Source organism: Melospiza melodia, chromosome 16, assembly GCF_035770615.1.
Source record: "Melospiza melodia melodia isolate bMelMel2 chromosome 16, bMelMel2.pri, whole genome shotgun sequence".
Classification (NCBI taxonomy): domain Eukaryota; kingdom Metazoa; phylum Chordata; class Aves; order Passeriformes; family Passerellidae; genus Melospiza; species Melospiza melodia.
Genome location: NC_086209.1, coordinates 11,035,882 through 11,060,856, shown reverse-complemented (window position 1 = coordinate 11,060,856; position 24,975 = coordinate 11,035,882). Strand labels below are relative to the sequence as shown.

At 43.9% G+C, this 24,975-nt stretch overlaps 2 protein-coding genes across 9 annotated transcripts in view; one reads left to right on the top strand and one right to left on the bottom strand.

Moving 5' to 3' along the window:
* The window catches only part of GRIA3 (glutamate ionotropic receptor AMPA type subunit 3), a 141,594-nt gene extending 133,238 nt beyond the window's left edge, over positions 1–8,356 (top strand). The window contains exons 14-16 of one of the 3 annotated variants that reach the window (XM_063170603.1): positions 3,887–4,001; positions 6,124–6,371; positions 6,955–8,356. In XM_063170603.1, coding sequence (XP_063026673.1) covers positions 3,887–4,001; positions 6,124–6,369 — 361 coding nt within the window. In that variant the 3' untranslated portion in view covers positions 6,370–6,371; positions 6,955–8,356. Of the gene's footprint in view, positions 1–3,886; positions 4,002–6,123; positions 6,372–6,954 lie in introns of those variants that run through there. The other 2 variants (XR_010029753.1, XM_063170602.1) reach the window with 2 other exon arrangements.
* Positions 8,357–16,539: 8,183 nt separating this feature from the next.
* THOC2 (THO complex subunit 2) overlaps positions 16,540–24,975 on the bottom strand; it is a 47,902-nt gene continuing 39,466 nt past the window's right edge. For 4 of the 6 annotated variants that reach the window (XM_063170597.1, XM_063170599.1, XM_063170600.1 and 1 more), the window contains 7 exons: positions 24,793–24,828; positions 20,659–20,796; positions 20,242–20,311; positions 20,011–20,168; positions 19,324–19,400; positions 19,175–19,222; positions 16,540–17,404 (listed from right to left, as the gene is read on the bottom strand). In XM_063170597.1, coding sequence (XP_063026667.1) covers positions 19,195–19,222; positions 19,324–19,400; positions 20,011–20,168; positions 20,242–20,311; positions 20,659–20,796; positions 24,793–24,828 — 507 coding nt within the window. In that variant the 3' untranslated portion in view covers positions 16,540–17,404; positions 19,175–19,194. Of the gene's footprint in view, positions 17,405–19,174; positions 19,223–19,323; positions 19,401–20,010; positions 20,169–20,241; positions 20,312–20,658; positions 20,797–24,792; positions 24,829–24,975 lie in introns of those variants that run through there. The other 2 variants (XR_010029752.1, XR_010029751.1) reach the window with 2 other exon arrangements.

Below are 24,975 nucleotides of genomic sequence, written 5' to 3'. Positions count from 1 at the left end.
ACAGAGAGAGGTCTGGAAACCACACAAGGGAGATGAAAAAGAATCCCATCATAAATTAAAGCATGGAAAAACAGTGGAAGCCACCTAGGAAAGGGCTGAGGAGTTCATAGGATATCCCATACAGCTCAACAACAGAAATATAATTTAAAAAAAAAGGCAACTGGAAAGCACAAAAGTATCCCAAGAAAACTACACAGAAATTGAAGTCCTTTGAGACAGAGCCCCAGAAAATGAGGAAATCATCCTCTGAAGTGGGCAATGAGAGAAGCAGGTGGCTGGTGACACAGCCTTCCCATGGGACCCAGACAAGTCATTTAGTGTCTCCATTCCTCTGCCTCTAAGGCAATTCTAAATATCTCCCCTCAGTCAAGCAGTCCCAGGACAAGCAATGACAAATCCCCTTCCTGGACCCAGCAGCCACCACTCCTGGCAGAACCTTGCAGTTCCCCCTCTAACAGAGCACTTTGCAGCTTGGTGCCTTGGGCTGGCTGGCCCAGGCAGGGGGCTGGCACTGCCCAAGGAGCAGCTCAGTGTGAGCTGAGGGGTGACACAGAGGATTTGTGTGCCATGGGCACTGCTGAGCACTCAGTGAAAAATGCCAGGATCCAGACATGGCTCTCTGCACTTCCATCAGAATCTCAGCCAAAGCCATGACTGACTCTGACTGTTAAATTGAACCAGGCTAGACAGCTACTCAGAGATGAGCAATGGGAAAACGCATCAGCAACCAGGCTCACTTTCCAGTATTCCTACTTAGCTTGGGAATTTGGGATTTGAGGAGTCCATCCTGCACCTGCTCGTACTGCATTCCTGAAGTGCTGGACCAGGGGTTGCAGAGGCATCATGCCTTCTCCCACTGTAAGGTTTCTCAAATCCTGCTGCAAAAGAAACAGCTCATGCATTAGGAGGTTTTGGGATTTATTTCCTGGAAGCAGGCAAAATTGTTCCTTAGGACTTTGATGAAACCAAATCACATCTCTCCTACCCAGGCTGAGGGAATGTGGTACCTCACCTGGCAAACAGGACTGTGACAAATGATAATGAAAACCCCATTTTAGGCAAATTCCCATCTGTTTAATTAAGATAATTTTAGTTTACTACTTTTTCCTTTTTTTTTTTTTTTTTTTGGCAGTTGTATGTGCACAATTAGCTGCAATCTTAGCTTAAAAAAAATAAAGCATCCTAATTAGCATATTAAGCCTCCTCATTTCCCAATACTGTATAATGTTGTGAAAGCTAATCTATAATGTATTGGATGTTATGCAAATTCTCAGTACTCCGTATGGGGTTTACAAAGGCATGCAAATTAAAAATAGTGTTTGGAATAGGACTGGGGGGAGGGGAAAATTTGCACAATAAAATATGCAGGTAGGAGGAAAGGTGTTTATAACCTTCTTTCTATTGTTTGTGTATTCTCAGCTGCACAATGCTTTTCAAAGCTGAGAGATGTATTGCATAAAATCTCTCCAAATTGGATAGTTTTTAAATGAAATTTAAAATGAGAGTACTGTTCTCTGAGCAATAATTCACCCTGCTCTCTGCTGGGGCTTGTAAGGGGAAGGTAAAGGCACTGAGCTTTCACTGGCTGGCATTGCAGGCGTGCACAGCTGCTCGTAGTGTGTTCCTGTGGGGGTCACTGGGGGTCTCAGCACAGCCCAGGAGGGTCTGTGGTGGTGGCTTGGCCAGGACCTGTCTGCTGCCCATCAGTGAAACCGAGGGGCAGGAGTGTTCCCCTGGCTGCTGCCCATCGCTGTAACCGAGGGGGCAGGAGTGTTCCCTGCCCCCCCGAGGTGTTGGCAGTGTCTGGGGGTGTGCTTTGATCCCGTTCATGTTTCACAGCCTACCTGCAGGGGGATGCAGGGGGAGCTGCAGCACAGCTGGCTTTTAGGGTGCCTCTGGCTCCTGCTGGAGGAGCTCAGGCTGCTGCCGGTGCCGGGCCAGCAAACACGGTCTGTCTCCTGTGGCTTGTCACTGCCACCCGTTGGCTGTGTCCAGCTGAGTGTGTACAGCCAGCCCTGATTGATACTTAATTAGATTACAGCTGCTGCTTAAAAATAGCCATTTTATAAAAATAAAGTCTTGGCTGGTGTCAAACTGAGCTCTGTGCAGGCCAGGAGAGAGTGGTGCTGCCTCTGCCTGGACAGCCAGGCAGCTCTGCAGGCGGTGATGGCAGTGCTGCCACTGGGACCAGTGCTTGTCCCCACCTTGATGGCTTTCCCCTGCTCTTGCCTCCCTGTTGGCCTGGGTGACACTACACAGGCTCATGTTGGAGCAGCCATGGAGCATTCAGGAGCTCTTGAATATGATCATTTTTCTCATGATAGCCCACGAACTTCCTGGGCTTGGCTGCCACCCTCCTGCCTAAGGACACGGAGCATCTCTGAGAGCAGCCCTTCCCAGCATCAGCCACCAGCAGTCTCACAGCCATCCCAAAAGCAGCTTCTTGGCACATGAGGGAACAGGGCTTTTCTTTACCTGCTACTTCTTCCAGCATCTTGCCCTGCCCCAGACATGGCAGGGCTCAGCCATTCTTGTTGCTCAGAGTTGTGAGCCCTCCCAGTCTGGGGATGTTTCCCTAAGTGCCAGTGTGCAATTTAGCTTGTATTGAAGGTGTTTTGTATAGGTCTTGCTGCTCTTTCTCCTGAGTCTTTTCTGCTCTGCAGAGAGTCAGACACTTAGGGCAGGGGTGGGAGAAAGGCAGAGAGCAGCAAGAGCCAGACATGAGGCTGGCACTGGGGCAGATGTGGGCATCTCCTGCATCCCCTCTGCTGACAGCAGGCCTGAATGGACCCAAAGCAGGCTGTGCACCTGTCTGCCTGGTGCCATCCTGTGCAAAGTGGCACAGCATTGCTGGGGATAAGAACCCAGCCCTGTATGGCCGTGGAGCAGGGATCAGAGCTGTTCAAGCAGGAGCAGGAGCTGATGTCCCTTACACAGGGAGCCTGTCTGATGGAAACACGCAAGGAAGAAACCAAGACTTCACACGAGGAGGAAGTGGAAATGACAAAACCTAATCGAGAGCTCCTCAGGTGCTGCTTTCCCGCATGGAGGGGCCAGATGAGCTCAGCCCCCCTGGGCTGTGGGCTCTTGGCAGCACGAGTCAGCAACTCCATTTATCCTGCCAACATTTCCCACCCTGGGCACTTTCAGCCGGCATTTCCATATTCATCAGTTTGCTTCACAGAGGTCTGCATTTGCTTATTTTCTGCTGCAGTTCCCTGGACTGGGGGAGTTGGAGATGCAGCATTTCAGGGAGTGCAGCTGAGCACGGTGCCTCGAGCGCAGCCCCTGCAGCGCCGGCAGCGGGAGCTGGAGGAGCCAGCGCGGGGTGAAGGGGCTGTGGCAGCCACAGAATCCTGTGATGGCTGCAAAATCCTGTGATGGCCACAAAACCCCCCTGCAGGGATCCAGCCTGGGGGTTTTGGCTTTGCAGATGTGCACAGAGACCCGCCAGGCGCAGGGGCTGCTGAGGATCAGGGGCTACAAGCGTTGTTCCACCGTACGCAGCCACAGTGGCCGGGGTGGAGGCTGCTGTCTGTCTGTCTGTCTGTCAGTGCAATGGGGGGCCCTGCTGGATCAAACCCACCCAGATGTGTAAAGCTACTGCAAGTGCCTGTGGCACACCAAAGTGGGAGATTGGCCTTGCTTTGTTTCTACTGCCTTCATTTAACAGTGAGTGCCGATTACTCAAAGCGATATGGGCAGGACCTGGTAATGTAGAGATGCTCTAGCCTTAACTTAAGGGGATGATCCAGTTGCCTGCAGTGTAAATACTTTGTGGCCAGGAACCCTGCTTTATCGCTTTGTATAGTTTTAAAGTAGTTTAAAGATTGAATAACATAAAATAACATAATATAATGTTATTTATGTTATTTCCCACGTGAAGAACTCCTGTAAACCTTGCAGTATTGAAACTCAGTGAACAAGGCATCTTAGACAAGCTGAAAAACAAATGGTGGTACGATAAGGGTGAATGTGGAGCCAAGGACTCCGGAAGTAAGGTCAGTCGCTGAAGGTCTTTTTGTACTGATTAGCAATCACATTTTGACCCACTGTTTGTTTATACCAAGAATGACTTTCAAAAATTGCTATTTACATTTTGAAGGTTGAAAGAAAAGAATAGAAAAAAATAAGTAATTTTCAGAACATGACAGCATTTTTCTTATGTGCAGTAACAGACTGTAGTTGTAAGTATGTTTCACTGTGTGAGTATTTTGCTAGAAACATGCTAAAAGAAGCCCCCAAAGCCTCCCAAGCTGGTGTCTTCATTTAAATGTGCAAGTTTCAGCACAGTCACTGTCTATTATTCAGGCCAGCATCTTTTCTTATTTTTATTGAAAAAGTCCATTTTTGTTTCAAAATTATTACTTAGGTTCTCTACATGTCAGTTTGGGAAACAGTCACATGCTTGCTAAGGGCACAAATTTTCAGGACAGACAGCTGATAAGGAAAACCCTTTCCTGCCCTATTTGCCAATTCATTTTAAAATTGATTGGATTTTTTTTTTTTTTAATCTAGAAATACTAATGGTGAATCATTACCTAAATATTGAATATTCTTTTTTATACTGCTTTGAACCATTTTGCTGCTGTACTGTCCTGTCATCCACCAGCTGTGCTGTGGGGCTGTCCAGCCTCATGCAGGACCACTGTAGACCCCAGGGCAGGTCCCACCCCTGAGGGGGATTGGCCCAGTAGCTGCACACTTAAATTGTAGGGAATATTTATTTACACCATTCAGTTAAAATTAGGACCTTTTTTTCATGCTTATAGACCCATTGGGGAGAAAAACTCTGTAAAAGTGCTGGACTTGTTGGAGTGAAGGACATTTTCAAAGGCACCAAGAGGAGGAGGAATCCAGCTCCAGCTGAAATCGGTCGCAGTTGAGTGCCTAACTCCCTTGGTGCCTTTGGAAGTGCTCTCTGTAATCATTCAAACAGAAAACTATAATTTCAGAGCACCCTTTCAGTGTCGGAGGACCATTTCAAATTCCAGCGAAGCCAATAATAAAATTTCATTGATTTCAGTAGGACTGGAAGTTGCTTAGGACACAGCCCAGTAGTTGTTGTGTCAGATAAATTTGGGATCATGGGATATCTAAATACACAGCAGCTGCCAAAGGGAACTGTGATCAAAAAGAGGTATAAATGATTAAGATCTTTAGTGTAAATGGCAGCTTGTTTGCTACAACCACATGTATCCAAACTGTCTGTGAAACACACAGATACTTACAAGGTAAATCATATTTTACTCTGACTATATGCAAATTTAGCTCTCCCTAGAGAGAACTGTTAACTGAGCTCTGTCAGCAGTGCCTGCTCTAGGCACAGATAAATTTCTTTGGTACCTGCCTGTCCACCTGGGCCAGCGTGGTGTGGCAGCCCAGCCAGCTGTGCCAGCCAGGAGCTGTTCCTGCCCACAGCCACCACCCATGCAGCAGCAGAAGGGTTGCAGATCTATTTAATCCCATTCCATAACCTTGTTTTAAAAAATGCAAGCATCTCCCCTATCTGACATGTATTGAAGGAAGATAAACCCTGACCAATGATTTTTGTGTTACATTGTCTGGTTTCATTCAAAGGTGCTAGTTTAGCTCAGGGCTCTGCTATTTGACCATCTTTCCAGGGTGTTTTTTTTTCCTAACTGTTGAAAAAAGGTAGTTAAGTTCAGCAGTATCTCAAGAATTTTACCTACATTGACCAAACCCAAGTGTGTAGTGGTTTGGCTTTTTCTTTTTCTAGTTTTGTCATGGCCTTCTATAAATCCTGCTGTTTTATGCAGCCACCAGCACAACTTTTCCCCAGTGCCTTTGCTACCAGGGATGCTCGGCCATAGGCAACCTTGCTCTGGGACACCAAAGGCCTGGGGAGTCAGAGGCCAAAAAAGCCTCCTTGCCTTGGGGTGAGCCAGGGTTTCACCCAGCACAGGGTGGAGGGCAGAGCAGGCGCTGCTGTGCAGCCCCGGGCTCGGGGATGGGGGGACAGCCCTGGTCCGAGGGCCAGACACTGAACACCATGAGTGTAGCTATTCCAGCTAGGCCTAATGCAAATAGCCTGTTGTCTGTCTGTCTGTCTGTGCGTCTGCTGCTCTCAGCAGAGCTAACAGCCTGGCTGGTTTCTCTTAGGACAAGACGAGCGCTCTGAGCCTGAGCAATGTTGCGGGCGTGTTCTATATCCTTGTGGGAGGCCTGGGGCTGGCCATGATGGTGGCACTGATCGAGTTCTGCTACAAGTCTCGGGCCGAGTCCAAGAGAATGAAGCTCACCAAGAACACGCAGAACTTCAAACCTGCTCCTGCCACCAACACCCAGAATTATGCTACCTACAGGGAAGGCTACAACGTGTACGGCACAGAGAGTGTGAAAATCTAGGGGTACGGCTGCGGGCCGGGAGCAAACCCTTCTTCTTTCTGCCCTTTGTTCAGCTGTCTGTGCTATTCTGTTGTGTGCACCAGGGCTGCTGCAAGAGGCTTTTGAAACACCATCTTGTGGCAGTTTATAAGTTTGAGTCATTTCAGTTTCTTCCCTGATCAGAAGTAGGATCAGAAGGGTACAATTCTGTCTTATACACAGAGGAAGCTGGCTTCATGCCAAAGTGAGTAACTCCTCTCTCCAGCATCGAGCTAGTTCAAATGAAAGTATTTTGTTAATTGCTTTAAAAATCACTATAATCAGAATTCTCATCTCTCTTGTCACCAATCTCTTCCTCTTTGTTTTGTAAGCTATAATCAGATCAGGTAAGTGCTTTTAGGAAGTTTCAAAAAAACTTGCAATACAAAGAAACCTTCTACACTTGAATTCATGATTTCCAAAGCAGAAAAAGTAGAGTTGAATTGCAGACAAATGATTCTGAAGAGGCCTGGTTAGCCCCTTGCCCACAATCTGTGCCTCTCCATGGCTGAGCTCCCCTGCCCCTCTCTGCCAGGCAGTGATGAAATCTCTCTGGTTTTATTTTAGATCTTCACCCTGACAGCATGCAAGACAAAAAGCAGCAGAGAATGTGGCTACTTCATGGATTTGGACCATCTGAGCCAGTTGTACTCTCTCCGAGGTGTCAAGCATGACACGCATTGATGATGGTGCAATGTACTTTTAACAGGAAAAACTGGTATTTTTTCCTTCAGTGCCTTATGGAAGACTCTGAGACTCACAACAATGCAAACCATCACTGAAATATTCTTGCTTTGCTTCAAAGAAGTAAAAGAAAACAAAGAGAGGAAAAGAAAAGAAAAATAAAAAAAGAAACAAATGGAAGGGAAAAAGGACTGGTAAAAAGATATTGGTATGTGAAAAAAAAAATTCTTGTAAAAAAAGATCAGTGCAACAAAAGCCATTCTTTGATACCACTGCACAGTAACTGAACTTGTGTCCTGAAAGCAGCTGCAGCTGGTTTCATCAGCCACCCCAATCGTATCAAATTATGAAACTGCTCCTGACACAAAGCCTCAGAAATCTGCTGCGTGCAAGCGTGGACTGGCCTGCCACTGCTTGTATGAGCTGATGTCAAGATGTTTCAGTATTTACTTACAGTGGTGTCATTTTATTTTTTTTTTCTGAGCCACTTTAACCTCTCCAGCTAATTTGAGCAATTCTGTATAGCAGCAAAAGGAGGGAAAGAATCCGTGAATTCAAACCAATTAAGGTCAATGACTGTGAATCTGTAAATCCAAAAGAAAGTAATTTGTGGAACTGCATGTCTTGCTTCCAGATCAGTAAATTAATTTCTTGACAAGGTAGCTAAAGTGCGGGAAGAAAATATTGCATTCCTTTTTTTTGTTCTATCATCAGGCATACCTACAGGTGCTTTATTAAAATGACATTGGGTGGCTTTTAAAATTAAAAAAAAAAAAAAGGAAAAGCTACTTGCAGTTTAAGTTCAGACCATATATCTCTTTTCTTGCTGTGCATTTGCATTTTAATTCACTGTTTAATATCAAGCAATGAAGCAAGAGAGAGGCAGGTCAGTTTTTCCCAGGCCTGCTTCTGCTTCTCCCCAGTTCTCTCCCGCCCAGCGCCGTGCTCAGCTAACGCTCCTCAGCCCCGGTCCTTGTAAAGCAGAAGCAAGGGAAGAGGACAGTAACTCCGGTTTAGCTGCAGTTCCAGAGTAATAGTAAGCGATCTAACACGACTCCTGCTAGTACTGTTATACTCTATCAGCTCCTGCCAGCTCTTGTTTCATGCCTGGTGAGAGGATGCTCTGTCCCTGCCTCTCTGTGAGGAGGAGCTCACTGTTACTCACATCCAACATCTTAGACAGCAGCATTTCAGCCTTGAACCTCTGCCTGGAAACTACTTAACTTCATCTCTAAAAATAAAAATAAAAATTAAAAAAAAAAAAAGGAAAAAGGAAAAAAAAAAACCACAAAACTTTAAACATATTGTCAATCACGTGGGAAATGTTCAATGGAATATCTGCTTACTAATTACCTCTAATCGACAATATGTATTTTCCGTAGTTTATGATAGAGTTTTATTTCATCAATAACATACAGTGAAAAAGAAACTCATTTAAACCAGTCTGACCCTTAGGCATTTAGTTTGCTGATGATAGATTTGAACTTTTAATAGGATTTAAAAACAAACAAAAAGCAAAAAAAATAATAAAAAGAAAAGTCTTGTTAAAAATATGTATTTCCAACAAAATGTAATATAAAATCATTTTAAAAGCTCATAGGAGAATAATTTATTGTTCAAGTTTTTAACGAGATATTGACAAAAAATTGTTTTGTTTTCATTTTCTTTTCATGAAACTCTGATTTTTTTTCAACTTCTGAACACGATCACGTCCCCAGCAAGGGTGAGCTAAAGCTGTGCAGTTATGAGTTGTATTTAAAACAAACGTTTTTCTTAAAAGCTGTATAAAATATGTATGTTTATCAGATCAATTTTTAAGAGTGGAGGCTTCACACCAGTGAAGGGAGTTTGGTAAATGGTTCGATATTTTTTAAACTTGCATGTAAATCTAAAATGTGTTGAGTGCTTACCAATTCTGGCTACCAACTTCAAGCTATCAGAAGTTTGGCAGTAGTCTCATGATGATTTGTTTTGGTATATTTTTTTAAATTTGTTTTGCTTCAGGGGCTTAGGGGGTTCTCTCCTTTTTTTTTCTCCTCTTTTTTTTTTTTTTTTGTAATTTAAGTTCCTATTTTTGGTCGTTGAAACTGCACTTGAGTGAGCAGAAAAATTGCCAAGCAAACTAATGGCTGTAAAAGCATAAACTGCATGTGTGGACATCAATTACTGAGCCTCATTTTGATGAGGTGTTGTACAAAGGGTTTTAATACATTTTGTAAATAAAACTGTAAAGAAAAAAAAATTAAAGAGCTTGCTTCTCTTTTCTTCGGAGGAGAAAGAGTCCCTCCCTTCCTGTGCTCCCTTTGGCCAGTCTGGGATCTCCTCAGATGTTCCCACAGAACTTTGGAAAGCTTTGGGTTGGAAGGATCACCCAGTCCCAACAGCCCCACCTGGGCAGGAGCACCTTTCTCTAGACCAAGTTCTCAAAGCCTTTCCAGCCTGGCAGCTTAGGGGCCCCCACAGTGAGCTGAGGACACTGCTGGGAAATGGGTATTCCTGGTTTGGTAACCTGCAAACCAACCAATTTTTTATTTTCTTGATGATGGAAACTGGTTGATCCTGCAAGGTGCAAGGAGCGCCCTGTGAGGAGCAGGGGAGAAGCCTCAGGGCTGCACCCAGGGTGGGAGATGCTCTGCCCTGCCACTGCAGTGGGCAGCAGTGTGGCTAAATAAATTCCTTAAATATTCACTACACAGATGTATTTTCCTGCAATTCCCAGCTTTTCAGCAATGCTTCTTTAAGGAAAAAAAACCTTTCACCCAGCATTGTAGCTAATCCCAGCTCTAATTTATTGAGTTTACTTCACCCACAGGGTAGTTTTTCCAAGTAACCCCAAACTATGAACTGTGGTAAGTAATGCTGGTATGAACTGGGGTGTACCCAAAGCACACCCCAGCTCCTCTGTGGGGCTCCCCCTGCCCACAGCACCCTCATGGTCCCCATAGGAGCAGCTCCCTGGGCTCCCTGCAGGGACCAATGGGGGCCGCACTACTGTCAGCACCCAGGGCCACTGGGGCTGGGCTGGAGCAGCACCACGCTTCCCTTGCATGGCTGGGGATGAAAAGATCAGCCTCTGAAAAATAAAAAACCCCCAGTGGAGGTCTTGGGCAGTAGCACTGCTGCAGAGCAGGTGGGCATGGACCTGGGTGGTTTGGTATCAGTTGGCCAAAAACACGCCCTGCAAAACAGGAGATGCCTGGAGTGTCCCTGTGGCCCTGCCTCTGGCTGCAGGGGAAACAGGAAAAATGTGCTGGCAGTCACTGGTGCCTTTCCCAGCCCAGCACCTGGGGCCTGGCTGTGGGTCCCAACTGAACCCAGTCCCTGTGGAGCTGCCTCTGGAGCCCATTGTTCGTGAGTGCAGGGGGAAACACGTGCTGAGCCCACCCTGGGTCCTCAGCCAAGGCTTCAGCAACTGCAGGTAAGCTCAGGAATAAGCAAGGACTAAGTTTGAGCAATAAATAACAATCATTCAACCCTAACCACCCTACAAGGATGGAGGTGTCAGGTTGTCCTGGGTGTAAGCAGGACAACAGTGTGCTGTGTGCTGTGCTGAGCACACTGGGCTCCGTGTGGGACCACACTTCCCACAGGGCACAGGGAGGCCCCTCTGAATGAGCCTATTTATGTGTGAAGTGCTCACACAATAAACACAGGGAAGCACTGAAAAAATATTGTTCTGTCCTTCAGCTTTCATTTCATGCTTAACATCCACACCAACATGGGCAGACTGCATTTTTCTAGAGAGCTGCCTTGACCCTCTCCCTGCTGCCTGACGGGCACACACAGCCCTGCACCAGCCACGGGCTGAGCTCTGCTGCCTCCCCCAGAGCTGCCAAATGTGTCTGCAAGGAGGGCTCTGTGTGCCCACTGTGCCCAGCCAAAGGCCAGTGCCAGGCTGATGCCAGCCCTGCCCTGAGTGAGCAGCCACTGCCCTGCTGCCCTACCAGGCCCTGCACAGGGGGTGTTAAATTTTTCTAATAAATGTGCCAGGTGAAGTTAGGGCTGTGCAAGTGGCGCAGCTGCACCCAGTGAGCTGAGAGAGCCTGGCCAGCTGGGATGGGCTGGAGGATGGCCTCACATGGGTCTGTGGCCACACAGTGAGAGGCAGGAGATGGTCTAGTCTGGAGCCTCCCTGAGCCAAGGGCAGTGCCCTTTGGGCCAAAACCTGGCTGCTACACAGACTACTGCAATGGCAGCAGGGCTGCCCGGCACCCCTGCAATGCTGGGCTCCAACACACCCAGCATGACCTTGTCTCTAGACTTCTGCAGCTGGGGGATAATAATACAAGTAAAAATTCAGAGTAATGCATCAAATTGCAAGAGCCATCAGTGGCAGCAAAAGGACCTGAACAGTGCTCAGGTTTGAGCCTAAAAATCCAAACCAACAGCAGCTCTTTCCCATGGCACACCACACCTAACAAAATAAAATAAATACTGTATCATTGTGGCATAGGTTTCCCTTCAAAGCTTTTGCACAAAGCAGTGCAACATTTATTTTTTTCGAAAACAATTGTTCTTTATGGTTATTAAAATAATATTATGTCATGGATATTGCAATTAAATTACAAAATGTCTTTGGTGCCCATATTCATCATTTCACTCTGGAAAAGGGGCTCTATTTTGCAGGCAGCAATACATAAACAAGATCTGGATAATGATAGCTCTATTCAATTAACCTAAAGGATTTAAGTACAGAGATAATATTTGCATGGATATTATAAATTTTATAGTAGCATTTACCAAGAATATAATACATCTGAAACTGGTACCAGGGAGCACAGTGTCCCCAGGAGCAGCAGCACCCTGTTCCTGCAGCACAGGAAGGGCCAGGCTGGAATTACACCATGGGACAGCCCCAGTGGGGCCAGGGCAGCCCCTGCTGCATCTGCCCAGCCCAGGAATTACACCAGGGCTGCAGCCCCAGCTCCAGGACTGGGACACTCCTCTTATGTGCACCCTGTGAGCAGCAGGTTTGCCCAAAATCTGCCCATCAGCATCCCAGTCCTGCTCTGACTCTGTGCTTGGGCTTTCTTGCCTTTATTTCATCAGTTACCAATAGAGAAATTACTGAGGGTGGTTTGTAACATGGCACCATCACTGCATCAGCATGAGCAGCAATGGTTTCCACCTGGGTGCAGCCACAGGCAGCAGCTGCCCCACCAGGCAAGGAGCAGCACCCAGAGGGGAGAGTGAGCACAGGAGCTCACACACACCCCCACACCCTCCAGCCAGTGCAGCAGTGAAACCTCTGCCCCTCCCTGGTGCCCTGGGAGAGCTCCCTGGAGGCTCCTGCAGGGCTGGACACCATGGCAGAGGCTGATGTGCTGGATGGTGGTGCCTCCACCGGCTGACACCAAGGGCAGGATAACAAAGCCTTGGTGTACACACCAAGTGTTTATTTATTGCTGTTTCTACCACTGAAGTGTTATAGCCTTTAATTATTTATGCCATCATGGCATTTTGAGAATGACAGGACATCTTACAGCAGAGCAAGAGGACAAGATCCTGCTCTGCAGCAATTCCCCACTGGTGAGAAGCCTGATGGCACCTCCAAGCTAACAGGCAGAGCTGAGACCTCGGGGTGAACCCAGAGCTGATTTGTAGCAGCAGATCAAAGCCAGGGTGTGTGGTGGCACCTGGCCTGCCACAGCAGACAGTTATGGGGGATTCTCCCATCATTTTGTGGTTTCAGAGTTTTCTTACTTCACCCTAATTTCAGGCAGGGAGGAGTTGAAGTCAGCAGTAGAAAACAAGGTAAATCCAAAGAGAAATGGCTCTGAGGAAGGGCTGGGAAACTTGGCAGTGATTAATGACCTGCCCTCTCAGAGTGGGGACCAGCACAGGGCTCAGGAATGGGACTGAGATGGTGACTGGACCTCAAAGGGTTAACAGAGGTGCAGGCAGCACCCCAGCCCTCATGGCAAGGAGAAGGTAAATCACTTAAAGCCTGTAAAAAATATATAATACAAACCAAAGCCATGATGCTGGTAATGACTGGTGCTTTAGATAATGTTTAGCACATAAATAAAGTAATTGACCAATTAATGAGCATGTGGCAGATGCTTGATATGCTGTAACAAGTGGGGAAGGGTGTGATGTAACACCAGACATGATTAAAGGAAGGCAGGAGCAGAGCAGAGTGTGGGAGAGCAGGGCCTGGGCCCTGGGCCGGATGGTGTGGGCAGGTTTGGGGCAGAGCCACAGGGACAGGAGACAGGGCAGGGACAGGAGACAGGGCAGGGACAGGAGACAAGGGCTTGGTGCCTGCTGCAGGGCCAGAGAGGGGCATGGAGGGCACTGTGGGAAAGGGGATATCTGTGGGATAACTTATATTCACTCACAGCCTAGAACATCATCCTGGGCAGCGTCACAAGAGCCATGGCCAGCAGGTCAAGGCAGATTATTGTACTCTCTCTACTCTGCTCCTCTGAGATCCCCCCTGGAGCAGTGTCCTGCTTTGGAGGCCATAACACAGGGACACGGACAAAGAAACCCAGAGAGTTGGAGCCCCTTTCCCCTAGAAACATCCCCAAAGCTGGCACTGCTCTGCCCACAGAAGGCTCTGGTGGGACCTCAGGGCATCTTCCAGTAGCTAAAGGGGCTACAAAAGACCTTGAAAATGACCTTTTACAAGTCATGGAGTGATAGGACAAGGGGCAGTGGCTTTAAACTGAAAGAGGGTAGGTTTAGATTGGATATGTGAGGAAAATTCTTCCCTGTGAAGGTGCTGAGGCACTGGCACAGGATGCCCAGAGAAGCTGCGGCTGCCCCATCCCTGGAAGCATCCAAGTCTCGGAGCAGCCTGGTCTGGGGACGGCATCCCCACCAGGGCAGAGGGCTGGACCGTGGTGATCTTCACTGTCCCTCGAACCCAGAGCGCTCTGTGGCTCTGTAACGCCGGGAAGGGCGGATTCGGGAGGGAGGGAGGGGCGGGCTGTGCTCGGCCGTGCTCGGTCCAACACTGACATGCAGCGGCAGCCGCGGCACGGCGGGAGCGCCGCCAGCCCGAGCATCCTCTGCCCCTGCTCGCTGCTGCCGCTGGCTTTTAATGTCATCCCAAGCCTTTCGATAAATATTGCATTTGATTTCCAAATATGGCCCGAGCAGTCTAATTGCCCAAAAAATCCTCCAAAATTAATGTAAGAGCCGTGGTTTGATCCGAGGCAAATAAATATAAATGGTGTTTATTTAATATTCCCCTGACCTTTAAACAAGGGACGTTTGCCAGTGCTGAGGGAAAACACCTTATTATGAAATTGCTGAAGCTGTGACCTATCACAGATGCTGCAGATTATAGAGAGCAATTAGAACATCAATTTAGGGCTTAATTAATGGGTTCTGCGTACCAGGTTTTCCCGCAGGACCACGGGCCAGAACCAGGGCTGCTTGCCCACCCTCCCAGCTCTGTCCTTCACCACAATCCTCTCAAATCATAAAAACATTTAAGTTTGGAAGGACTTACCATTGAGTTCAACCCTTAACCCAGCGCTGCCGTGATCACCATTAATACCCTAAGTGTCACATTCACACCTCTTTTGAGCACTCCCAGGGGTGGTGGCTTCACCGCTGCCCTGGCCAGCCTATTCCAATGCCTGACCAACCTTTCAGGGCAGCAGCTTTCCCTGGTATCCAATCTAAACCTCCCTTGGAGCAACTTGAGGCTGTTTCCTCTTGTTCTGTTTCTCGTTGCCTGGAGAGCAGACTGACCCCAGCTGACAACAGGTACAGGTACAGGTACGAAGTGATGGGGTCACCCTCAAGCCTCATTTTCTCCAGGCTGAACATCCCAGCTCCCTCAGCTGTTTCTCCTCAGACCCTTCCCCAGCTCTGTTGCCATTCTCTGGGCAGGCTCCAGCACCTCAGGGTCCTTCCTGCCGTGAGAGGCCCAGAGCTGGACACAGGATTGGAGGTGTGTCCTCCCCAGCACAGGATGGGCACTGCCCTGGCCCTGCTGCCCGCACTATTTGATAAAGGCCAGGATGTCCTTGGCATTCTCAGCCACCTGGGCACAAAGTCAGTGTGTGCCGGTGGCCTGCACAGCCACACAACCCGGCCAGCTCCGTGCTTTCTCCAGCCCTCACTGATTGATTCCCCATGGCTGTACTCTGCACACAACTCCCATCACCAAACCCTCACTGCTGTCTCCACAAATGCACCCAACTCCCTCCAGAGACCCACATAAGGAAGAAGGATCAGAAGGACCAGCTGTCTTTTGCAATGGATCCAGGAGAGAAAACCCCCCCAACAGGCATGAACTTGGCCAGAAACTGTTCCTGTGGCCCCTCTCAGGAAATCAGGACGTGGCAAAGCACATCCGAGTTATCCCAACAGCAGCACAAAGTTTAATCCTTCCCTTTTGACTGCTGCAATTCTCTGGGGTTGTGTCTGCACTGGCCAGACCCCTGACAGGGTCAGTGTAACATCCCACACCCCTTCTCCTCCGGCTGCTTCAGGGATGTGCCAACCCCGCGCTGCTCCTGCCGTGCCCGCGCCACAGCCGGGCACAACGCCCCTGCCAGGCCAGGCACAGCCTCCTCCAAGCTGCATTCTGAATTATTGGTTCCGTTTCCCTGGCAGTGTCTGGGGTCACAGGTGGGCTCCTGGTCTTTGGAGATCACACGGTATTCAGAGAGCCCCACGGTGACCTCCTTTGCCCCTGCAGCCCTGCCCAAAGCCCCACCTCATTCACATCGAGTGAAGCCCAGGGACTGGAGTGACTTTGATAGAAGTGTTTAATTTCAGACTGCCCCAATGAGGTAATTAAAAGGTCCTGAGTATTTAGCTTAGCGACTCTTCTTTTTAGTAATTCTTTCTCACCTCCAGTTAGCTGGATAACTCTTACCCAATTCTCTTCCCAATTTGTCTGTGTCGTTCTTCCACTGCAGGGCCAGGATTTGCAATCTCCTATGATTCACTCAGTAATCAGAACAAAGACAACCAGGAGAGTTTTACTGACCAAGTCTATAAGCACTACAATTTCTTAATATTTAGTATTTCAAATACACGCATCAAGAGAACATGCATCTTGTTCCAAATCCCAGATTAATGAAAGAATACAGCACCAGGGATGCTCAACTTTTGATCAAAATTCCCTTTATATTGTATTAAGATCTCACCAACACCCCGACAAAACAAAACCCCAAAATATTTAAGAGACAAGTCTCTACGTTTACTAGTATTAATATTTGATAAAAACTGAGATTTTAATGGCATTTGGACCAGGGACAAACAGCTTCAAAGAAAGGTGTAAACTTGGCTGAACGCAGGAAGGCAAACCCAGAGCTCCTGGAAACCACTGGAGAAGGGCAGCACATCTGTGCCTTCACAGCAGGCACCACAGTCCACAACCAGCCCTTGGCATCTAAAACAGGGCAGGGACAGAGGGACAGGAACCATCCCACCCTGATTCCAACTAACATCCAATTTTCATAATCCAGAGAAGTAATAAAGTGACCACACAGAGAATGATTTACGACCCATTGAGAAAACTATTGTTTATTTAGAAAAAAGGTTACACTGGTAGAATTTAGCAGATAAAAAAATTCTTTTTTTTTCCTTTTTTTAAAAATGTCATTGTGAAATTTTCAGACTAAAGTTCAGCAATACAAAGCTCCTGTAGCTGTAACTGAAACTTAATTTATTTCAGTTTTGAAGAGAGCGTTTCCAATCAATCTAAAAACAACATGACAAACAAAAGGTGTGACAAGGGACAACTGAGCACAGGTTTAGGTTGGGATGGGACAGGGTTCATTCATTTTTTTTTTAAACAAGTCAACGTTATACACAATATACAAATATTCCCTAAGCATTGCATGAAAACAGTGCTCCCACTTAACTTTGTTTTTTTTTTAGTTACCGATATTAAAAACAGGCCAAGTAATAAATAAAAACTGAGTTTAAATGAGGTAAATCCAAAAAGGTTCAATAACTGTTTATTTGTGGTTTTCAAACATCTAAAAGAATGCAATTTCAAATTGAAAGAATTACTACACTCAGGCAGTATTTTCGACAAACTGAAGTGGAACTATGTACACATGAAACCTCATTTGCACTATGGCAACTGTTTGTTTGCAGCACATTGTGCTAAAATATGGAATAGGTAACACTTTCAGCCAGGTACTGAAAATAAATGTATAAGAAACTAAGCAACAAGTTAAAAATACAGTAATGTACAACTTAACAATTAAGTCCTTAGCATGGGGAAATAAAGCAGAGAACTGAATAATTTAAGGAGATGCAGATGGGTCCTCTTCATTCACAATTTTCTGTGCAATCTATACTCTGGAAAATACACTTCTGGTCACAGCTGGATATCTTTCCATTTCAATGTCACCTGCAACAAAGGTGTACATAATTAGAATTAGATATTCAAATGAACACTGATCTCACAACTTCACATTTTATTCCATTCACAACTCAAAGAATGAGAAATAAAATAAAATTTTTATCATTCCCTAACTCTGGCTCATTCCACAGCAAGAAGTACATGACTGTGAACACTGCCCTGTAAGTAGTGAAATGCTAATTTAAACATACAAATAGCAAACAAGTAGTCACTTGTGAGGGTAGAAACTCCTTTAGAAGTGCAATCCCCTCAAAATCTTACTGTCTCTAAATTAGGCAAGAAATAAATGCAGCCAATCAGACATTGTACATTAGGGAGAATGGTATCAAAGATTTAACAGGAGCACAGGATGAAATTCCACAACTGTGCTGCTACACAAAGCACTTTTTCATACTTCACTATGCACACAGTGGGGTGCTGTCAGTGCTCCAGGCCAGAAGCTCCAACCATTACACAGCTGGATGTGAATTCCACAGTACAACTGACATTTACCTGAGCACTTGTTATTTACACTCAGCAAAACATAGTTGTGCTTTTTTAACTAATAACTTTATATCCTTAAATCCCCACTATATATTGAATTGCTAGTCAAGACAAAAGTTCGTATTTCATTATTAAAGAAGCTGTAAGTGCTCAGTGGTGAACTTCATTTACCAAGACTGCCTTTTTCCTTCTGGTCCAAAGTAGCATTTAAAAGAAGAGGGAAAAAGCTGGGATTCCTCTACAGTGATCAGACAGTAACAGCTATGAAGGACAAAGAGTCAAGAAAATTCCAGCAAATTCTTCCCAGAGCATGTTCATAATTTTCAGTTTACAAAATATTCACAGAAGTATCTTTCATTATTTCAATGGCTCAATTTTTCTCTTCTCAAAGAAGAGAAAAAATGCCTATCCTCATAACCATAAAACAAATTTTAAGTGCCCACATAGCTCCACAGGTCTGAAAAAAGCCCCAACCATTCAGAGCCCCATCAACTACAAAGAACAATTGTTTTTTCCAGAAGATCTAGTCTGAATAAGGGTTACTCAAAATACTCCAAAGCTTCTTTTCTTTCTTTAAATAGTCCACGTTTTCATGCCAAAGTTTTCCTTTATCCTGCTCCTCAGATCAGACCAGATAAAAGATTATGCAGGGACAATCAGCTGACCAACTGCATCAGGCAGCACTGTGGTTTAAAAGCTACTGCTTTTGTTGAAGTAAGATGAAGATACAAAACTTGAGTTTGCTACAGATTGGGCAAGATTTTGCCAGTAACACATAGATTATCAGGGCTGATGATTATCAGAATTACATAAATCCACCTCTGCTTTTGTATGGTAACTTTTCTTGGAAAAAGCAACAAAGATGCAACACCACCAACCACTGCTGACACACCACATTGTCTGCCTCATCTTCACCCCCCTCCCCCCCCCCCCAAAAATAATAATCTGAGCATCTGTATCATCTCTGTGATGATGACAGGGAAATATTTTTCTCCTCAAGCAGTAATAAAAATTTAATACTAATAATATTTTTAAAATATAAATAAAAATACTATTTTAAAAACTCAAGCCAAAACCACCCATACCCACAAAAACCCCAAACATGAAACACCATCAATCAAAAATAAAAAAATCCTCAACACAACCAAAAACCTCCCAAAACACCACCCAACCACCCTGGCTGATTTTAGGCTGTTTTGTCTGGATATCCATTACCAGTCAACTGGGCCCATGAGAGATACCAAATCAAAGAAATTAAATAACAAACATTTTTACCTTTCCTGAAAGAATCTTCATTATCTATGTTTGTCTGATGATTTATGAGTAAATTCATTGTTAAGGAAAAAAATAAGTATTGTGCTACATATAACAAAAGGAAGCTCATTTGCAGAAATTTTCTGAAATATCAATGTTTAAAAGGATATTGTTTCTTTTCTTCTTTCCCCCCGGTACTGTCCCGCTTTTCTTTCTTCTCTGCTTTTTCTTTATCGTGTCTTGATTCCTTTAAAAATACACATATGGGAAATAGCTTATTATGGTACCCACTGTACAGGACATTTAGGAAGACTCTAACATTTAACATTATAAGTGAACACAGCTAAAAAAAAAATCATCACTCAAAATGACAGTACTCAGCTTCTGTGATTTCTGAAATTATTTTATCTTTCTTATCCAGTTCCCTGGTTAGTGCCAGCAGCAGAGCTGCAAGAGGGAACCACAGTTTGGTGAATATAAATATAACTGCAACACACGTGCTTTTGCCAAAAGAAGCTGTGCTGACACATGCATGTGGAAATCTGAATTACAGGCTAGTTTATATGTAAGTTAAGAGCAGTCTGCAAATATTTTAAATTATTCAGAACCTGTAAGTTCTGAATCTTCCTGGCTACTGCCAAAATGAATTAGTCCTCCAAACTACCCTGCTCCTGCTGGGAGTGACTGCTGAGATAGTTAAAGTCACAAGATCCCAAAAGTTTCAGGAGCATTTTCTTACACATTCACAGCATATCTTTTAAATTTAGGCTGTAAAGCAGCAATAGGTTTTAGGAAAAAAATATCAGCATGTTCTGTCAGCAACAACAAATAAACAAGAGGAGAAAAATTTATTTTACCTTTTTGCTACCAGAGGAGCTCTTCTCCATCTTTTCTGCCTTGATTGAATCACCTTTCTCTTTTCCTGAAGATTTTGATTTGTTTTTCTCCTTCTCTTTTTCATTTAAGCGAGGGGAATCAGAAGGACTTTCACTTTTGCTATGTTTTGAAGAACCAGCTAAAAACAGAACACAAAGTTGTAATTCACACCAAGTAAAGCCTGACAAACACTCAAAAAGCAGAATACATACTTGTGCCATTTTCCTCTTTGCGTCGTTTAGTTGAATCCTGGGGTACCTCTCGGTCACTGTTTGAATGATCCTGGCACCAAATACAATTATGCAGATGTTAGCAGACTACAACACACTCCTGAATTAGCACCTGCTTGTAGTCTTACTTTGGAGAACTAATTTTTGAATATTTAGAATGAAACTGAGCTGTTACATCTCGTGTCAAGTTTCTGGAGATCAGTTTGGAGGGAGCAGAGGTTTGAAAACATTACTGCAAACCAACCCTTGAAAGAGTAACAGAACAAAAAAGGCACCTCTGATACAGATCATTCTGCTCAAATGGGCTGGACAGCCAATGATTACTGCAAGGGCTTGCAACAGAAAGCTTTCCAAGGACAAACCAACTGTCTAAACCAGTTCATTAAAAATGCCACCAACCCTTTTTCGATCTTTCCTGTCCTTTTCATCTTTCTTCTCTCTCTCTCTGGATCTCTCCCTTGACTTGTCCAAATCTTTCTTCTCCACTTCTCTCTCCTTACTCTTGGACAGTGTTGGAGTAGTGTGGTTTATGTAGTGCTGTTAAATTAAGGCAACATCACCAAATATTAATGTGTAGTCCTAGACATGTAAATAAAAAGAAATCTTATTCTAACATATCAGACCTAGCTCAAATATTAAACATAAATACTTTATTAACAAAACAAAGAGTGATTGAAGAGATGTTCAAACTCAATCTATAATTTAACCTACAGCTTATTTACTCAATTCAAGAATATTTCGTCTTAACTGAAACATTTATATTAAATACACACAACACTGTTCACCAGGACTGTTGGATGCAAGAACACAAATCAGACACAGGGCTAAAGAAATAGGATATGGAGGTTACTGGACTAAGTTAACACCTGCAGTCTTGCCCAGGAGGAATGAATGGAATCAGCTGCTTAAACAAGCTATAATTCATTTTTAAAGAATAATCTTATCAACAAAGTATTTAGGACAATACTTTGAATAATGTCTTTTAATCTAACTTCTAACCTTCAAATGAGAAAAACAGCTAAACATAGAAAATAATTGTTAGTTTCTCTAATATGTTCCAGATTGTTATTCCACTATCTCTTCTAACCAATTCTGGTAAGCTCCATAAAAAAGGCAGCACATCTGTTATTATAAATATGGATACAATACAGTAATTACACTTGTCTTTTTCCAAACAATTACACAGTTAGATCTAAAAAGTATTAAGAGCACATTTTAAATTAAAACAACTTCCCTTGGTATTTAAGTTACACCAGCACACAGATTTAAATCAGTATACTTCATTCTTTCCCCAGTTTCACAAGTTAACAATTTTATTTGGGGACAAAAACATCTCTACTAAAATGTGCTCTGTATTTCTTTTTAGAGAGACACCCTACTTAAAAGGACACCAACAAAAGAGGGAAGTGGAAGACTAGTTTAAAACAATCAAGATAACACTTGAACCAAACCTATCAGTGTTTCAATTTTCAAAATTAATCACATCCTTCTCCAGTTTCAGTAAATGTTTAACTTACCAAAACCTGATGTTAGTGACTCTATGTTAAATGTCACACTGACAAAATTTAGGCCTCTTTCCTTTTATTTCACTGGAATTTTATTCTCCTACAACAGACTGAACCTTCAATACTTCTTGCACTAGGTATTTCTTTTTGCTTTTTGCTCACTCCTCTTTTCTTATTCAATTTCTTACAATGCCATTCCACAGGTAAATTTATTCCTGCTCTCTTCTTTGCTGACAATGACACGCAAATGTGTTTTCTCTAAAACAGCCCCATTCAGTTGTCTCTAGAGCTGCTTTCCAGAGGGAAAAAAAGAACATCATGGCTCTGCTTTCTCCTATTCCATTTCTTGTGTTCTCATGGCTGTTCCTGACAGATTCCACTGCTCCTCTACCATTGCAATGCAGAGTTTTGGAAAGCTACATCCATTCTACCTCACCTTTACCAGAAAGACTTAATCAACTTGCTGCCAGCTGATGACACATCAGATTTTGGGTGCTTTGGTGTGGTTTGTAACTTGGACAAATACCAAAGCAAGGAAAAAAACAAACCCTAACACAAGTCTGGCACCATTTATTTTATAACCTGCAGTGTAAAACAGTATTTCCATTGTCTGTCTCCAGAAACTGAGCAAAGTCAGAATAAAGAAAGTCTGTAAGCAGACAACAGCACTAGACTTTCAACTTTTAGTGGAAACTGAACTCATAAATCTTATAGGTATCTGAACATCCCATCCCTTCCCCAAATAAGTACATGGAAGTAAAGAACATTTAACTTGTCTTACACCATGTACAGGGAACATTGGCATGAACTGCTTTAAGTCTGCTTTAACTGCTTTAAGTCTGTTAGAACAGCACTGAAGAGTGAAGATTAGTTCATAAAGTGAGAAAGATTAGAAAAGAACATTTAGAAAAGGAAGGAATGGGTTGGACACCCCCCCAGTTTCCCAAACACCTAAAGAATAAATCCATTAAAAGGTCACACAACTGCAATACACTTCCAGCTAAGTCTAAACAAACACATTACAGTTAATTCTAAAACATAACTTTTCAAATTAACTACAAAAATAAAGCTGTTTGCTGTTAATTTGATTACAAACAGTTCCACTGCCTGCTTAATTAAATCAATGTGCTAATAAGTAAAATAAATACTTCTAAATAAAACTTTAGCTTAAGGAATGAAAACATAAGCAAAAATTCAATTAACCAACTGAATCTTGACTCATGCAGTAAGGAAGGGAAAAGTGAGGTTTTACAGATTCTCATACACCACCCTTCAGGCAGAGGCAAGCTCAGGACAAATACTATACTTTTCTAATTAAAAAGAGTTACATGTACAAGTTATGTTGATCATTTATAAATGTATCTGGATTCAATCTGCAGACACTGTAGTTTCTTCAATGGTAAGACTAAAGGATGTTTCCCATATACACTATCCTCATAATCAGATACAGTTGGTATTGGAAAGACTCAATTAAAAACAAAAAATCCACCTGCAACTGTCCATTAAAGGGTCACAGCTATTTTGATTTAAAATGTACAAAGTGTTCTGAACACTTTGCACAAAGATAAATGCAACTAAAACAACAGTGTAAATACAGAACATGGAAATCTATAGAACATTTTTAAATTAGGTGTATATAAGTAATCCTAGGTAAACCCAAAAAGTATCCAATAAGTCCAAGTGGTCAGCATTTTCCCAGGGATAAACCTTTGTGCAGTTTAGTTACACACTGGTTCTGATTATGTAACCAAAGACTTTCACAGCAACTTTAGAAGATTTGTCACATCCCCTGATGTATCAGCAGGTGTGCAGTGCCTGTGACTGTTACTGCACCACAGTTACAATGTGTTTGAGTTCTAAAAAGAGTAACAAAATAGTTACAGAGCCTGCCTGAAATACAATATTCCCAGTGCTGGTAGGCCACACCCAGAACACCCTGCTCAGTTTATGTCCCTGCTGCACAAGAAGGATGTGGACAGGCTAGAGGTGGGTCAGAAGGGTCACAGAGGGGTCACAAAGGCTGATCCAAGGCTTGGGAAGCCTGACCTGAGAGGGAAGGCAGGGTGAACAGGGTTTGCTCAGCCATGAGAAGGTTTAGGGGAGACCTTAGCACCACGTCCCAGTCTTTAAAGGGTGGCTACCAAGGGAGATATCCTTTTAACATGGAAAAATAATGGGTAATGGATACAAGTTACTCCTGGGAAGATTCCAACTGGACACAAGAGGGAAACACTTCACACCAAGAACAATCAGCCACTGGAGTATCTCCTCAGGGAAGGGATGGATTCCCCAACACTGGACACTTGTATGATGTGGCTACACAGGGTGCTGGGCCAGCCTGCCTATACCATATTTTTGCCAAAAAGCCTGGACTAGCTGATCCTTGAAGTCTCTTCCAACCTTGGATTCTGATTCTATGAACTCTTGAGAGCATTCTTTAGCATCCCTTCTCCTAAGGTAATGAAACTGAAGTGAATTTACAGGAAGCAAATACACAAAGATGATAATTCAGGCTGTCTCTGATGCTTAGAGAAACAATACTGTAGTACTAGAACATGAATACAGTTGTAAGGGGAAAGAGTATCAATATTCCAGAGGCATGTCAAATATTCTTTAACTAACTGCTGTTCTTTAATGGGTATATTCAAAACCCCTCAAACAATTCTAAGAACTATTTTAGCTATTTTGTTAGCTCTTCAGCCAAACAAATGGCTTAATCATAAGGACATTCCTGTGTATGCAAAAGTTTTAGAGAGGAATAGAAGAGACACTGATAGACATCTCTTCAAAATATTGACAGAAAGGTAAATTCAGGGGATTTTTGTTATGTTGCTTTTACATTATCAATCATCTCTCTTGTACAGAGGATTTACACAGCAGGACAAAAAACTCCATCCCTCTATTACTACGCTAGTATTTACTGAAATGGAATTTGAATTTCTGATGGGAGTTTGCCACAAGAGCAAAAGATAACCTCTCTGCAACAAAACATGAAAATAAACTTGGCTGGTTTCTAAAAGATTCAAACCTTTGCTGAAGATTCCTTGAGTTCGTTGAGGTTGTCCTGTAGAAAATGAACGGAGATGACACGTGAGCTGGAATAGTTTTCAGAAACCAGAGGGACTTTGGGAAGCACGGCCGTGCCCTTGAAACAAAAAACAGCTACTCCTTCTGGAATAAATCTTATGTTAATACCATACTTTGAATAAAG